The sequence below is a fragment of the Echiichthys vipera genome (genome assembly GCF_963691815.1).
Source record: "Echiichthys vipera genome assembly, chromosome: X".
NCBI classification, from domain to species: Eukaryota; Metazoa; Chordata; class Actinopteri; order Perciformes; family Trachinidae; genus Echiichthys; species Echiichthys vipera.
The window spans coordinates 42508947-42527107 of NC_139825.1; the positions used below are offsets into that span (position 1 = coordinate 42508947).

At 40.7% G+C, this 18161-nt stretch overlaps 1 protein-coding gene across 2 annotated transcripts in view; it reads right to left on the minus strand.

Annotated features, from left to right (window-relative positions):
• LOC310965512 (band 4.1-like protein 1) overlaps nt 1-18161 on the minus strand; it is a 91200-nt gene that overhangs the window by 35841 nt on the left and 37198 nt on the right. For both annotated transcript variants that reach the window (XM_083939169.1, XM_083939168.1), the window contains exons 2-3: nt 10308-10432; nt 7826-7993 (exon numbers count right to left, since the gene is read on the minus strand). In XM_083939169.1, the coding sequence (XP_083795295.1) occupies nt 7826-7993; nt 10308-10346 (207 nt within the window). In that variant the 5' untranslated portion in view covers nt 10347-10432. The remainder of the gene's footprint in view (nt 1-7825; nt 7994-10307; nt 10433-18161) is intronic.

The window sequence follows — 18161 nt, forward strand, 5'->3', positions numbered from 1 at the left end:
GACCAACCTGGCAACCCGACTGCTTGAATGAACTTTTATCTTTTTTTTCAATTGTATTAAGTCATAGACAAGATGACATGAGGGACAAATACATCACATCATGTGGATTACAAATACAGAAAGTGGACATAAAGTACAGATAAAAACAGATAACAGAATAAACAGAATACGATGAAAAGTTACAATATGTGTATAGGTGGTGTGTGTGTGTGTGCGTGTGCGTGTGCGTGTGCGTGTGCGTGTGCGTGTGTGCGTATGCGTGTGTGTGTGTGTGTGCGTGCGTGTGTGTGTGCATGTGTGTGCGTGTGTGTGTGCGTGAATGCGTGTGTGTATGCGTGTGTGTGTGCGTGTGTGTGTGTGTGAATGCGTGTGTGTGTGTGTGTGTGTATGTGTGTTTGTGTGTGTGTGTGTGTGTGTGTGTGTGTGTGTGTGTGTGTGTGTGTGTGTGTGTGTGTGTGTGTGTGTGTGTGTGTGTGTGTGTGTGTGTGTGTGTGTGTGTGTGTGTGTGTGTGTGTGTGTGTGTGCGTGTGTGTGTGCGTGAATGCGTGCATATGAATGGGAGGCAGTTGGTACAGTACTTGTGAACACATATAACATGGCATAGACAGATGATAGCATACAGACAATAAGTAAATAAGGTATATATATATATATATATATATATATATATATATATATATATATATATATGAAGAAAAAGAAAGATTATTTTTGTTTGATTTTGTTTTCTTGAGACACTAGATGGCAGTGTTTTGCTTATTCTCCATAATCAACCTTTAATAATAACTTCTAGGTAGAAAACTCCTGCATCTCGTTCATACGATGCAGTGGTGCTGAGCCAACGGTGTGGGGATGGGGAACAACTACATACTATTTCATCTCATTAATGTTAAATACATGTCTGATGTGTATATCTCACTGAGAACATTTTCACTGACGTTAATTTGGAGACCTGCAGTAATTTAACTGTTGTGACTAAAGAAAATGACACTACCAAAAACTAGCAATGAGACACTGTTTGTAACAAAAGATTTGATTCATCAAAGATGCTAGCAAAGCAACATAGTACATAAAATAAGCAGAGAAGAAACGCAATGTGGTCTGAACAATCTAGTAACTATATATCCTTAAACATTACAACTGATAATGACAACAGAAACAAACAAGTTTTGCTGGCTTCACATATCTCTGCAATGTAATTCAAGGCTAGTTGTCCGGAACGATTGTTGTTGTTGTTAGCACAATGTCAAGGTTCTTCTATCTATAGTCTCACAATAATCATCACACCCGACATTATTCTCTGATGGTGACAAAAATATCAACCAGCATAGCACGTATTGTACATCGACTCTACAATAAGGATTACAGATCGGTTACAGATTACAACATGATGTAGACACTTCATAGGAAAATACTTTGAAGTAACTCCATCCATTGTTCATAAACAAGGCTATACTGTATGTCTACAGCTGTGCTAGCAGCTCTTTGAAGATGTATTCTACTTTGCTAAAAGCATTTTAGTTTAAGGTGCTAGCATGCTAACATTTGCTAAGGACTAAACACAAAGTACAAGCTCTTATTGTCAGTGTTTAATCAGCCTTCAATCAATTCTGTCGCTTTATGATTAACCCCTTATTTCATTTTAATCAATTTAATTGTCTCATACTGATATAGAGTGTGGTCTATACCTACTCTGTAAAGTGTCCTAGGATAACTTTTTTCATGATTTGGCACTATAAATAAAATTGAATTGAATTGAATTGATTATTGATTGGTTTGTAATTTAATCAATTGAAAGTAATTTACTGCACTGGTAACCACATTTGCTTGTTTCAAACAAGAGAATGATCTTATCAAAACTGGAGTAGACTTTTATTTTATATGATATAATATAATGAAATATTGACTCAACATCATCATCTCTTTTATGGACTCATATTGTCATGATTCTATCATGACAGCCCTTCTGTCTCTGTGTTTTGTCTCCCTCTGTTGATGTTTTCCTGTATGTGCTCCCCTTTCTTTGTTTTCCTGTTGTGAGCTGGTTTTCCCGGCAGGTTGATCCACGTGGATCTCGTTGGCACTAATCACCTGCCTCCCTGTATATTAAGCCGGACCTGAGTCTCATTCGGGGCCGGATCGTTATTCCAGATACTTCAGCAGCAGCAGGAGCGGTAGCGCGTAGCAAACGCTGGCTTTATCCTTGTGTTGATGTTTTTTTCCTCTCACTCCTCCGTGGACCTGTGTGTGACTGTTCCTTGTGTTTTATTGCTCCTGTTGCCTGTTTCCCTGTTGACCTGTGACTGTTCCTTGTGTTTTTTGCTCCAGTTGCCCGTTTCCCTGTCTTCCTGCCTGCCTGTCTGCCTGTCTCCCAGCTTACTACCCTCCTGTGCTCATTCCCTGTGACCAGTTTTTACCACTCCTTTTCCCCTCGTTCTCTGTGCCCCCTTTGTTTGAAGTAAGCTTCATTAAATCTGTTGAAACTGTCTCCTGAGTTTGTGTCAGCATTTTGGTTTTCGCCGTCACCGTTCGTGACACATATAGAACACAGAAGAAGTATGCTGATCTTTAGGCCTAACACTGAACCTCACACACATAGCATTATACTATCACACACAGATGATGGCTTCTCCCCTGGAGCCTACTTTGTGATGTGACAAGGAGATGGAGAAAGCAGTTGCCAGGGAAACAGATTAAGTATTATCACTTTGCTGTATTGTTTCTTAATATCTCAAGGCTTGGACTTAAACGTATTTCACCTTTGCCTCATTATAGGTGAACAAATTGTGGAGAAATACCTGAAAAGCATGTACAAGCTTTCATCATGTCAATTGGTTGGTGCCTAACCGCGGCATTGTCAATGTAAAGTAAGAGCATACTGTATTATAATCAGCAATAGCCAGCACCATTTTTTTTGAAAATCAGCAAGTGGAGTCTTAATAATCCATGACTGAGGTGATCCAGTATATTTGGACTCTTTTCTGTACAATAATGATCTCAGTGATGCCACCTGAATGGACACCCAAGAGAATCTTGGCATTGTAAAAAGACAGTTAACCAGCAGCAAACACTCCTTTCCACCCAAAATAGCCTTGCTCTACACATTGGCCCAGCCAGGCTTGACCATGCATAGTCAGGCGTATTATACCCCAGTGAGCAGAGGGGGAAGCCGGTTGAGAGAAATGGGTATGGGCGTGGTGCCTCCTCTAGTGCCAGAGGACCACAGGGAGGCTCAGCCATGCAGCCATGACAAGAGTCATAATTAACCCATGAATGTGGCACCTCCTCTAGGGAAAGCTCTTCCAAAGTGTGCCCTGCCTTCCCACAATGGTGTTATTAGTAACTCCTGGAAGCACAAGGGAGGTTCAGATGGCATGGAGTTCCACCCCAGTCATTATAGACAGGAAGTGACAGCAAAGCTTGCCAATGACCTGGAGGTCTGAGACTCTCCCCAGAACTGCAATTCTAAAATAAACATGGGCTGACTGGAGGCTGTTGTATACATCCTTCTCTGTCACTAGCTGTCAGTGCTGCAAGGGCAGGTGAGTATTTAGGAAGAGCACTTGACACAAAAGCATTCATAACCATAATGCTAACTATTGTTGGTGCTAAAAAAGCCCAAAGGTATTTCCGAATGTTTTTACAGTGCCGAGGGAGCAGTTGGTGCAAGTGCAGCATTCCTGATATTCTTATCTCACACACTCACACATGAAATCAGCCGTCCCCCCAGCACCACATCACACAAAGTTGCATGCATTTGTGCATAGGTATCCTAAGGGGTGGCTCATAATAACATTGCTCTTCTATTTTCTCCTTGGCTGCACCTGGCTTGCAACCATGTAATAACTATAGATTTCCTTTAGCTAATCTGAGCTGAAGGCTTTTATTGGACACACTGAACCTCTTGTGACCCTCAGTATCTTATAGGGATTTTAATGTCAAGAGGAAATCAGTATTGATACCTAAACTATTGTTTTGTTGCTACTTTAGTTTGGGGAATGTGAACCTTTTTTCATTTACCATAAAAGAGTATACCAACAGCTCAATGGCCCAATACTATAATAATAATAATAATAAACTTTGGATCTCAACTTTTAAACACAGACTAGAAGGCAGCCGGTGTGTTATATGGCGCTGGGCCAACCCACATCTGCAGTACCATCAATAAAAATGACTGGGAGAAAATAGTTTGTGTAGATTTTTTTTATTATTATAATTAATATTTTAATACAAAAATTAGACCAAAAATATGTTTCCCTTTTACAATAGTATAGAAATACTTTAGTGATCCAAAGCTGGGCAATTACAGTTTTAGAAAATAAAAGTAAAAGCAACATTTATTAACATTAATGTTAAAGTTTGGCCAAATCAAAACAGTTCATTTTATGTCAGCCACAGAGGTCCGTGACCAGTGTTTCAGAGTATAACCCATTACTGGGCACAGTGTTAAGGATATTGTCCCATTATGTCTCAATCATCCATTGTACATGTTTTTAAAAGAGTTAGAACAGAGTTGCCGCTGCGGGAACCAGAATATTTGTCATCATCATCACAGCCACGGCAGCAGCAGCAGCAGCAGCAGCAGCAAGTGCCAACTCCGAGCGAAGCTAACAGAGCGGACTAATTCAATGAAGCTACAGCATTGATGATGATGCTAGTGCTGCTGGGACGCCGCCGAGCTCCCGTTCTCGACGTCACATTGCCCCGGGATCTATTGGTGGGAGTCCTGGGACAGACAAACAGCTATAGACGAACCTGCGGCTAACTCCTAAAACTCAGCAGGTACCCACAGACAGTGTTCAGACTAAAGAAATGGAGCTTTGCTATGAGAAGTATAAATTTACAGGCTGTACAATACATGTGACATTTTTGTTGAATGTGCATTGCAAATAAATATGTCACCACATGTAACTAAAGATGCAAGGATTTGTTTATTTCATGGATTTTACCAGGCTGCAGTTATTGTCTAATAGTTATTATTGAATAGTCATATCCAGAAAACGATAAAGTTGTGAAGAGTTAAAAAAAAAAACACACACACACAAAAAAAACCTACCTGACTGAGTATTGCCATGAAAGCATTCCCGTTTTTGTTGAGACGATCTTAGATTATAGACATACTCCAGACTGCATTTTACAATTTCATTTTATGGCCCTAAAGTGTACGCATTGTCCTGAAGAGGGACAGGCGATAAGAAAGCTCTAGTCACACTCCAGTACAAGTACAGTAGGTGGCCGTATGCGCCTTAACACGTCGGTTTGATCTGCTATAAATCAGAGAAGAGGAGGCAGAAGAAGCTGCTCTGAACTGAATCGTGTCAGTGAAATGATCAATGTTTTGCCAAGAAAAAAAGGGCTAAACTATACGACCTATGCATCACACATAAGTCTACTATGGTATGCATATATTTCTGTTTTGTGTTTGTTTTTAGCAAGAAACATCTATAATTAGAACATGCCCAGTCGAAGTAACATTGGCACATTCAAAATTGAAATCCTAGCACCGCTACTGCTACAAGGCCTGGAAAAATTTAAGTTACACATCTACAATTTCATGGCAAGAGGAAGATTGTGTGATACACTTGAGAGCCCCAGAACACATCTTGAGGTGAGACAGTTTTTATAATATCCTGATTTAGATTTATAACTACTTGATCAAAGAATATGTAAACAAGAATAATAATCTGAGAGCATTCATTGATAAATTGTTTGACATATGAGGAATTGCCCTTGTTTGCTTTCTCTCAGAGTTAACTGACTAACATGTCATATCTTGTTGGTTTAATTACTACAATTTGTGTAAATGATAAATTGGGATTGTATGGGGGATTATGTGCTAGATTATGCCATTATGATTTACTTGAGTCTTTATGGGTTGCCTGGCAACCTCACAGGGAAGGTAGGAAGTCAAACTATTCCTAAACAAGCTCGGTTTACCTTCTGCTGACGCACAACCTCTTGTGGCTCAACAGACAACGACAGACTGTTCACTACACCGTTCACTGTTTATTTATTATTTATACTTAATATTCTGCTGCTAATACTCACTTCAAACAGCTGTCAACTCTGTCAACTTGGATGCTATATTATATTTTATTTTATATTTTATTTTATATTTTATTTGTTGTAGATATGTCTATATCTTGCCTCCTTTTATATTTTATATTTACCTTTTATATTGTATATTTTTTGGTGGTTTCTGGAGCCTTGCAACGGAATTTCGTTTGTATACATGTAAATGTGTGTGAATGACAATAAAGTTTGTCTAAGTCTAAGCACATGAAAGGTAGTAAATAGCATAGAGAAGACTTTGGATGAATGGACATACAAAGTGGCCGACTTGGCTTGTGTCAGTGTTAATGCCTTTTAACTTTCTATAATCTTGTGGTATTTGTACCCATAAAGGGGGCAGATAAGAAAACGGTCCCATAAATAATTCTTGTATGGATGACTAGTAACTGTTTTGCAAGGGGCTGACAAACGCTGTTGTCCTACTGAAGGGGCTGCCGGATTAGCATACAGACTCCTTTGAAAGGCAATGGGCAATTTTGTCATTTTAGTTAAAGCACCTTTGTGTACCTTTAAACTAAGGCTAGGTAAAAAAAAAAAAAATACCAATACCAGTACCCTTAAAGTGAGACTGATACCAATAGAGAACTTCATTTGATACCTTGTTTTTCTTCATTATTTGATACCCATGATGTGAATGAAAGCATCTTGGCATGCTGAACAGCCTTCTCCACCAAATACATTGACGTTACCACAGAATTAACTTGTTATAGCTACTGAGATAGTGGGCCAATCACATGACACGTTAAACTGAAGAACGCTTGCAGTGATTGGCTGCGAGCAAAACCATGAAAATGATTTTCTTTCTAGATCTTAGTACAAAAACTATCAAAGTTAGGTATCATTTGACTGTTTTGTCAGCACCTTTAAGGTTTAGAGTACAGATACCCAGCCAAACTTTTAATACTGACATTTTTTGATACTCGTGTCTACAAACACATTTTTAGTGGTGCTCAGAAAGTAGTGATACTGATAACCAACCCTTCAGTCCTCGCTAAATCAGACAGTCTTACTGAAGAGATGCAGAGGCAACGCACTGGGCTGTGACATAGGCTGGCTGCCACAAATTGGCTGATTTTACTTGTTCATCTCAGGTACAGAGGCAGCGGTGCCAGACAGGTGCATCATGTCTTGAATTTCGGGTGGATAGATAGATTCTCAATTAGTGGAATCATAAGTTGAAAAAGCTTAAAATAGTCAAGTCTGTCAAGTAATAGGAAATGGATTTCTTCCTCCACAATCCTGCAAAACATATTTTAGAAGGAAGATGGACCTATTTTGCCAGAAATGTATGCTTCTGCTCGTCATAAAGCTCCAAAATATCTAGTTTATTTCCATGTATTTATTTAAGGCAATGCACTTTTATCCATCTTTTGTCTCCTTTCTTATGCATGCCTTCATTTTCTTCTCCAAGAAAGCGGGAAATGTCCTTTTTCACACTGCTGGAGTAATAACAATAGATATATAGTGTAGACTGAAGACTTTCATGCCGCACTGTATTTGTGCCACTGTGTGTATTACAGAAATGTGTAACATTGCTTTGGCTTCACCCCCGTGGTGAGCTCTCAGCATGGCGCCCTCTCTTTTATTCTCTTTGCCTGTTTTATCCGCTCAGTGTAGCACGGTACGACACAAACAACTGCCCAAAGAGGACAGTAACTACAAAGGGAAAAATGCTTTTCAATGGTTTGCTCAAAGCATTTTAAGGCTAATCCTAAAAAACATGTTACCACAAATTGTTTTCTATTGGGCATACCTCAATTTCTCCTTCAAACTCAGACGAGTCCAGCAGGGTCACTTTGAACGGGGACGTTTTAAGTCGTTTGGAGCCTTTCTGGGGAGATTTGAGGTTCTTGCTTGGAGACATCTTCTCTGACATGTCGTCTGTTTCTCTGTGTTCATCCAGATGCTTGGAGTTCTGTTCCTTAATTTATAAGTATAAAAAAAGGGAAGTCAGATAACACAGTTATAGACACAGAGTATTAAAACCTGTATCAGTATCAGGGCAGTGCCTTGAGATTAAGTTATCTGGTTGTAATGGCCTAAGAGAAAGTCAATGGTGTAGAGTCAGCATTGTTGCTTTGGATATTGGATTTTAGGCTCAGTGTCCATTGTCTGCTAATTCAAATACTGAAAAACATACAGTATGATGTAGATCGACTATAGATTGCATTGACTCCCAGTTATTGGACTAATCATTACAGGACAAAACAGAAATCTGAAATAAAACACAATCACAGTAATCATTAGCAAAACTATCCATGTATCATAGACTCTTTAGACTCTTTTTGGAACAAAGACTTGAAGACTGCTTCAGACCAGGGACAATTGGTGCAATACTGTGAGTTAATACATTCAGATAAAACATAATCAGTGTCCTCTTCTTCATGTTGAGGCAACATACACAAATAATGCTAAATTTTAATCAGCTTGCATCATCTCTTTGCAGGTTCATATTGTCTTAGTTTTAAGTTTAAAGATTATTATTATATTAATTGGTTGCACAACACACATATTAACAGTTCTCATTAGTTGTTACCTATTATTTACACCCAGTAGGCTAACTGCCAGGTGTCACTGCTGCTAGCTATGGCTGATAAGTCATAAACTGGGAAGATTTTAAATGACATTGAGCAAAAATAACAATACATAATAATATAGCCTACCTAAAAATGTTATGTTAAACATTCAGTGAGGTGCTCATATTAAATGGCATTAATACTATTAGCTAACTCTGAACAACCATATTCCTGCATGTATTCTGAAACAGTCCGACTTTCAAATGATTGTCAGTTCAGTATTGTTGTGCCTATTAAACTGTTACTTTTGGCAGTTGAGTTACAGCCTGTGATGCTAGAGTGACTTCCTGTTTACAAAGTTGATTGATTTTATGTCAAATATTTTATTATTAATATTAAGTTTTAAAGGTTTTAATTTAACTAATGATTTAGTAAATCACTAGTTTGAAGCTAGCATCAAATTACACAAACTTCCATAGCTGATAGAACTTTCGACACCTATTCCAGCTCATATCTTGTAAAGTAAAAGCTCCTATTTCATTTAGGACTCACACTATCCATCCATACCGTGCACAAGCACGTTTCATGGCTAAAGTCTAGTTCGTTTGACCAGTTTGAATGCAACCGTACCGCGCCTATGCACGGCCCGTTTGGGAGAGGTGGGCTTTTGTAAAGTATGTTTGCACATGTACGAGCACGAGCGTGCGCACGTGTACGAGCGCTAGCATGAGGCCTACGGCGGTTCTGATGTAATTTTATGTGCACATGTTCGGACCTAGAAAAAAGAAGGAGGGACCATGCGCGGACATTTAAAACAATGGCGGCGAAAGGTTCACGTTGGTGTGATGCAGAGGTGGAGTGTTTACTGCAGATTTGGTCGATGAAAATATTCAAAAACAGTCGACAAGACGCACAAAAACTCCGAGGTCTACGGAAAGATTTGTAAACAAAGCGACGCATCGCGATGACGTCATCAATGCGTGTGACGTGTTACGACGTGTTACGACGTGTTACGACGTGTTACGACGTGTTACGACGTGACGACGTATGGACAGCAAGAAGCATTCGCCGAGGCCCAGGTGGTGTGAGTACAAACGGGCCTGGCCCGCGGGGGGAGAGGGAGGGGGGGTTGTGGGACAAGTACCCTAAAACACGGGGCACGGTACAGATGGACAGTGTGAGTGCGCCCTTTCTTTATTTGACACAACCACTGAGAAATCTGTGGCTTTAGCAGTAATACACAGAGAGACAAAGACACTCCGCTGGACCACCATGGGACCTAAAAATATGTACAGATATGTAAAATATGTAAAACTGTTGAAAATACAACTACTAATAATAATTAGAAAGGTTGTTCTATCGCTTCCCAGTGGATGAGAGTTGTTGGATAAAACACAATCTCACATGTGTTGTGTAACACAAGTCAGCTAGCAAGCAAGCTAGGTGACATATTGTGCGAGATGTAACTCACTGAGCAGTTTCACACAGAACTAATTGGTATTACGACAAAACCACGAGGTCGTCTAACTTTCTTGACTTGCAAAAGTCTCTTAAATTGACAAACATCATATGTGTAATTCATGGCAAAATTCAAACAGGATCTAAAAATAACTTGCGCTCCCCATTCATTACTATACATACAGCATTTTTTTCAGAAATAACGTCCTATGGGGTCCACCTGAGGTCACCTCTATCGTGTTTAATTAGGGAAATGCTGACCTGTTTGGCCATCTTGCTGTCCGAGGCTGAGTCCTGCATGCCTGCTGTCTGGGATGACTCCTATCTTGCTCACCTTACCTCGAACTCAGGGACGGCCTCTGTCTCTTCAGCGAAATAACACCAAGCTGAGAAAAGACAAGACCACAAAGAACATTTTCAAACAGGGTCTCAAGTGAGTAGAGCATTTCTTCAAAATGCCATGTCAAACGTGTAAATGCATGCTTTTTTCAACATCAAAGAGCTGAGATGGTGGCGGCAGCTGCAGCTGGAGACGAGAAAACGAATCCCTTCACCCCAAAATAATAACAGCACTGGTGCAAAGATTAAACCTTTATTATTACAAATTCTAAAAGCTGTAGCGCCTTGATACAACACAATTTCCACAGACATAATTCCCATTGCCGTCAAGGACATTTACTTTAATTATAAAATTCCTCGCTGAGCCAGATAATAATCATCTATTTAAGCAAGACAGGCTCTAGCACTCAGATGACGATTACCGAAAAAAAATTAAGAATTAGGCCATGAGCACAACTCATGCCTATCAACCGTGCAAGGCATGGCACAAAGGCACAAAGGTGTGAAACCAGAAGACTGATAAGACTATCATTCATGAGTGGGTGTGAACATACAGAGAGGAATGTATTTTGACTTGGGGGTGCGGCTCACTTGTTATAGGCCAACATACTGATACTTTTTTTCAATCAATTTTGACTTTTGGACTTTACAGTGTACTGTTACTAGTATTGTTAGGATCACAACAGATGGAAAAAAACTCCTACACAGCCACCACTGTAATCTAAGGCGAGTGACGTGTTACGGCGTGATGACGTATGGACAGCAAGAAGCATTGGCCGAGGCCCTGGCAGTGTGAGTACAAACGGGGCTGGGGCGCGGGGGGAGAGGGAGGGGGGGCAAGTACCCTAAAGCCCGGGTCGCGGTGCGGAAGGACAGTGTGAGTGCGCCCTAAATCTACAAATAATATAATACTAATAATATTAGTGTAGCCTAATCTTTATTGCAACTGTGCAGAAATACTGGCTTTAATAGAATACAAAAATAATAAAGACACATGCCAAAAAAATAATAATAGGTAATAGTTAATAATATTTCACACATACAACATCACAGACCCGCCACATGATGCCATTTGGGGGTAGGGCTATAGCATCCCCAGCACCCCTACTTCCTGTGGCTATTTAAACTGATTATATAAGGCCGGGCTTCAGCCAGGAGATGTTTATCTCAGCTTGACATAAATAGGTTCAAACAGCTACATCTACCAGCATCTCTTAGACGAAGAAGAAGAATTACTTTATTTACCCCGCACGGGGAAATTGAATTTTTTCACTCTTATTATTAAACATGTTACACACACACACACAGGCCCGAACTACACACATGCACAAACAGGACCTATACACATGCAATTAAGGAGAGATGTTAGAGCGAGGGGGCTGCCAGTGACCAGCGCCCCGAGCAGTTGGGGGTTTGGTGCCTTGCTCAACAGAACCTTGGCAGTGCCCAGGAGATGAACTGGCACCTCTCCAGCCACCAGTCCACGCTCCATACATGGTCCACATAGGGACTCGAACCAGCGACCCTACGGTCACCTATGGACTGAGCTACTGCCGCCCAAGTGGGGTATTTACTGACTGATGTATTTTATGTCGTGGAACTAAAAGTTAAAATCACTTAAGCTTGTGTTAACCACAGACCTTATTTAAGGCTACTAGCCCCATTCAAAAAACATGTTGACTTCAAGACGAGTGAACCGGAAATGCAAAAATGCTGACTTATTTCCAGATTTTAGGACTCATTCCTATTATATAACTTTGTGGAGTCTCTGCTCATTGCCCCTTTCGTAGATTTTATACTTCCACTGGATCTTACGAAACGTATATGATAATTTATATGAATCACTGTAACCTTCAATACTGTGTTTTAGATGTCTCCAGGTTTCTTCTGTTTGCATGATAATGAATGACTTGAGTTGTGTTTTAGGAAGGGAGCCCTTTTGTGTCAGATTTTGATTGTAGACCTTAGAAAAACTATATAGTATAATTTTGTTGCCTGTAGAGTTTTATGTAATAACTGATGTATTGTAAGCCCACATGGGCCGGGTACTTAAATGTGCGTGACTACGGTTTCTCTGCCTTCCTTACAATTTATTTCTCCCTGCATAAATGTTCAATGTCCGTGTAATGTGGAGAATCAAAAACAAAGCCATAGACAGAAAATTTGCACTTCATTGTGAAGTTCATATAGTCAATTTTTGACCATTTATGCAAGTGAGAAAAAAAGAAGCCGCCCATCAACACACAAAATACAAGGTGCCCTGTGGATATATTTGTGACCCAGGGAGGATTTTTCCACACTCAGTGGATTGCCCACAAGATGAAAATGTGGTTATGACCCTGGCACTTGTTCTTCTATGACCTTTTATACAAGGAAGACAAGGCGCATAATGTGTGAACATATCCTCAGTGTGATCTGCTCAACATAGGAATAATGCCTGTTTATTATAAGGTTCCCCAGACAATACTCCAGGACCTTGGATTTAATCCAGTCTCTGAATGACCCTGGAGGCCTCTCTGCCCCATGAGCAGCAAATCACAGCCACATAATGCACCTGGGGGTTAAAGGAGATCGTGGCTGACGACTGATGCAGGAACATAACCGGTTCACACTGGTTCAGAGGAGAGACAACCCCCCTTCAACTCCCAATCAGGAAAGGTCTTAACACATTGCACATGGTTAAAGAAGTGTGAAACCATGCTCCCTCACTCCTCCTTCTCCTCTGCTAAGATATTACAACAGTCCCATTACTTACAACCACAGAGATTTGACAGAAATTAATTCCTGTCCCTGGGGACAAAAGTAAAGTGTGGAGTGGTACGTCCACTCAGGGCCTCATTTTACCCCTGCTGTCTGGTCTAGCTGGGCACTGAGCTAAAGGTTGCTAAATCAATTTTCCCTCACTAGATGAATTCTGAATATAACTGACAAATAAACCCCCTGACTGGAGAAGGAAAACTCCATCGAGTATCGTTTCGATGGCAAAGGAAGAAAACACTCAGAGCTGCCGTGTCTTTTTGTTATTGCTTTCACGTCCCAGTCCTGAGTCAGTCAAGCTGAAAATAACGAGCGTCTCCCCTGTGTGCATTACAGGTGCACACTTTCTCAGTCGGTCCAAGTCCAACAGACGCTGATGTCCCCCCTCACTTAACAACCATCTGGGCTACATGACACAATGCTTTCATCTACAGCTGTCTCTGTGAATATACCTAACTCACCTGTGCTGTGTTCACAGAAACAAATAATCTGAAAACAGCACGTATAGCCATTACTGTTCTGACATTTCTCACTTCTGCTCTCCACACATTAACAAGCACACAGGCAACCATGACAGGTTTTCTTACCATACTGTACCTAGATCAATAGTTACTGTTGCTTTGAGGTGGTCATAAAGGTTGTGAACGATACATGGCAGCCAATAATGAAAAAGCCCTTTGAAAAGACATGCACACATGTACACATCGCTGAGAATACAAATCACATAATTCAGAGTTAGTTTGTGGTAAATGGTCCCTAATTGGGACATCTCAAGAAATGAGATTAATTGCCAAATGAATACAGATTAATGTCATCGAGCGAGGCAGTGGAGCCCTGCAAATGCATTAGTTTCCTGTACCAGACCATTACCCACAATCACCTCTGTCAACTCAGCGCCCGAGACCTTTTGCAGAGGAGAGGAAAGCTCCTTATAGTGCAAGAGTTTCCTTTGTTGTACACTGTGTGCAGTTCACTGACAAAGTGTGTCCTTGATATCTGATATCAGTAATAATAATTCATCACAGAGAAAAGCACATTGTTTCCTTGGAGGGATATGAAACACTATCCTCCCCTAACAAGTGCAGTCTTTCCCCTTGTTTCTCTTCATTCTCATCAGGAGAAAGCTTTAATCTAAGCAAGGCAAGTGGAGGGAGAATGAGAGAGGGCGCACGCATGTCTGTGGAAGAGTACTGGCTCAGTGAGATGCAGTTGCCATGGTAACGACATAGAGCGCTCTTTTTTTTTCCACAGCTGCTCGTCTCTCTTCAGTGGAGTGACAGAGAAACCAAAAGACGAACTGAACAAGGAGGGAAAATGGGAGGGCAAAAGATGAGGTGGCCGTAAAGACAGAGGGATCAGGGATAAACGGAAACGATAAGAAATGGCAAGGGGGAGGAAATATGCTGACTTGGCATCGCGACTCAAAGGCAGCTTCCCCTCTGGTTAGTGGTGGAAGAGCTGCATGCAGCTGGACACAGGGACGGAGGGGGAGTTTGAGGCAGAGACGCAAACGCTAACATAGCCTGCTTCTCATTTGAGCCCTGGCAAGCACAGTCAGCGCTGTTTGGCCGATACACAACTCTAATTCTATTGTATACTCCATGGTCTTAATGACCTTTATCCATTAGCATGCACTGAGCGCACAAATGCAGTCACAAAGAGCACTGCACTGACAAAAGAGAAAGACAACACAATAGCTACTACAATACATCCCATAGCTTGTGAGTTATTCCCTATAGGGATTCAAATGTTGCAGTATAGTTATGTGAATGAACATACAGGCCTGCAGCTACACCTATCAGTCATAGCTGTGGAAGTGCACTTCATTAGTATTTTTTACAACAAGGAAGTTGATCTTCCAGTTTAAGGTCACATACAGTGCTGTGAAAAAGTATTTGCCCCCTTACAGATTTCCTCTGTTCTTGCGTTTCCTGTCACACTTACAGTACAGGTTTCAGATCATCAAACAAATTTTAACATCAAACAAAGATAACCAGAGTTAACACAAAATGCAGATGATGATTTGTTAAGGGAAAAAAGCTATCCAAACAAACCTGAGGTGGAGCAGAGGAGCGCTGTACATCTGCTTGTATTTATGTCAGGTGAAATATGAACTCATTATGAGTGAGACAACATTAATGGCAAGTAAAAGTGGAAAGAATTTACAGTATTACCTTTTGATAGTGAAGTGACAGTGATGATATACAGCACATATGTACAAGTGAGCAAAGATTAATCGATTAGTCAGCTTTTAAATCACCAACTATTGTGATAATCAATTAAAGACAAAATTCTCTGATTCCAGCGTCTTAAATGTGAGTAATTTTTGATTTATTTCCTTTATTTTCGTAAAATCCAAGCCATTAACTTTGTCCACTTCTCAACTCTGCCGGAGCAACCATGTTCATGCATACAGCGTTTCTTTCTCTTCTTTCTGTACATATAAGTTCAGTGAGCATGTGTTACTGTACTGGCCAGTGAAATTGAAACACCTCATCATGCTGTCAACTATTGTGGCTCTTGCTCCTAGAAAGCAGCAGAGCTTCTGTCTGGCATGTCTCGGCCCCACTGATCTACAACACTGCAATGTGTCAGCGACAGTTCATACAGTCACTCAGAGACAAGAATGGGAGTATCAAGGACACTGCTCTCATTCACTAACTTCACACATACAGCCCATCATACACTGACAACTGTACTGTTGAAAGCCACACAGGCATCGCTCAGAGCATTTTTCTTTTCAACGCACCATGCATTAAGAGATGCAGCATGTTTTTCCACTTTAGTAGTATTCTTTTCCTAAGATGACGTTACAGAATTGACACCTCTCTTCACAGGAATGCCCCATCATTGCACTGCTTATTTTCCTATGTGAGCCTCAGCCAACGGATGATGACAGATGGGGCCTGAGTGGAAGGACTGAGGCTAAAGTAAAATACAGCGTGGCTCTTCAAGCTTCACATTCCTACAATACGTCTGGAATCACCCTCAGAGCAAAAAAGATTCCTGTGTGCAGCTGTAGTAATAACACATGCTCACCTTTCTCTCAGCAGAATAGACATCCCTATGAAAAGCAGCACAAACTTAAGAACTTTGCTAAATTAAAGGTGCATTGTTCTCAGATGAATATCAACACACACTGTCACAGAGAGTGAGCAGAATTACCAAGAGCCAGCGGCAGACTGTATAAATTGCTGTGGAGACATCATTCTGTCAGAGCGCATCTAATGGAAGCTGACCTTTCTCATGCTGCGCTGGAGACCACTGGTGCATGCACGAGAAGGGACAGCTCACCGCTGACGGAGCTGTCCCTGAAGCTGCCAGATGCCACATACCTCATGGACTACAAATACAAAGTTTTTCACACTTCCCCCTAACACTTCTTCTATGGTTGCCGCTCTCACTGTAATAAATGAGCAAAAGTAGCATAGCTAAGGGCAAATATGGCAGTTTCAGAGCATGCTAACGGGAGTTTACAGCAGAGAAATGAGGACGTGTGTGGGAGAACATGGGTGGTTATAACAGGCATCATCATGAACCTTGAGGGCAGGGAGACACATGGTGGAAAGACAAAGCTTGTTGGCTTGTAAGCACAATGTCGAAGCTGTGCTTAATCCTTCAAATCATAAATATGACACACAGATCTACGCTACTTAAAAGCCTATAATGCCATTCAAATGTTGTTTTTGACATACTGTACCCTTTAGTCTCTAATGAGTGAAGCTACACATCGTCAGTCTCCTCCACGTTATATCTTGAAGCAGTTTGTTTTTACTTACCGCCCACTTTAAGTCTAAATAATAATTATTTCATGGCATAAGCTCGAATTCTCTTCTCCAAATGGAAATAATTATTTCGTTCTAATAATGAAAAATAAAGTGTGTTCCAGTGTTGCCCTATCAGATGCAGACAATATGTTGTAATTTAATCTTGAGTGAGCCATAATGCGTACAAACGCGAGCACATGTGCTTGATCAGTTCCTGTCAAAGAGTACAGTCAGATTCTCAAAGGCCGGTGTGTAATTGTCTTATGTGAAGCCTCCGCTGTGCTCCAGTTAATGAGACACTTCACAATGGTTGCACTTCCCAAACCCGATTCTCCACCTCTATAATCTACAAGTCAAAATGATTTCCTGCAGTTTACGACCATAATTACAACCGTTTTTCTTGGCTTTGGTGCTGCTTAAGTGCTGCTGACAAAAAAATAACAAAACTGGTCAGTGCAGTCTCAACAATGTTACAATCATTCATTTTTGCACCTGGATGAAACTGCACAACTGTTTTTACTGTTTTAGTGTAGTATGGTTAAAGGTCGTTTGATCACAGAAAGATAAAAATCAAGTTGTACACACCGATGGGTACCACAGAAGTGTCCTCTTGGATGCTCCTTTGGTAAAAGTGCCCTCGAGGTTGCCCTCCCCGTGTAGGAAATATGATGAAGACACCATGCTAGAAAGCTTTCTACTTGCTAGTGCCCTACGGCATGCAATTGGTGCCCATTTGTATTTTTTTTTTTCGCCCCTACCCCTCACACAGCCTTAGTCCGAGTTTATTTGTTAGCTTAGCGACTGTCAACAAGCAGACTGAGAAAGTGTCTTTATTAAAACGTACATCAGAAAGTCCCTTCTTTCCATTGAGTTCACAAGTTCAAACCTATAACACAAGATAAGAACCTTAGTTGCCCAATGAGCTGCACAACATGCGTAGTCAAGTGCTAACAATAAAGATAAAAACAGCATAAATCATTGACATTAACAATAAGAAAAGGCAATAATAACTGTGAGAATTACTAAGAAAATGTAAAAACAAATAAAAGCTATATTAAGAGATAAAAATAACATGTCAGCGTGTTAGAACAATTGCTCTAATTAAAAGCTATACTAAAAAATTAAAAATACCAGGTCAGGGTGAGTTAAAGGCCAATGAGAAGAAGTGGGTCTTGAAAAGTGATTTTAAATGCTCCAGAGTTTCAGCTGCTCTGATGTGAAAGGGTAAAGCATCCCATGAGTTAGGGGCCAC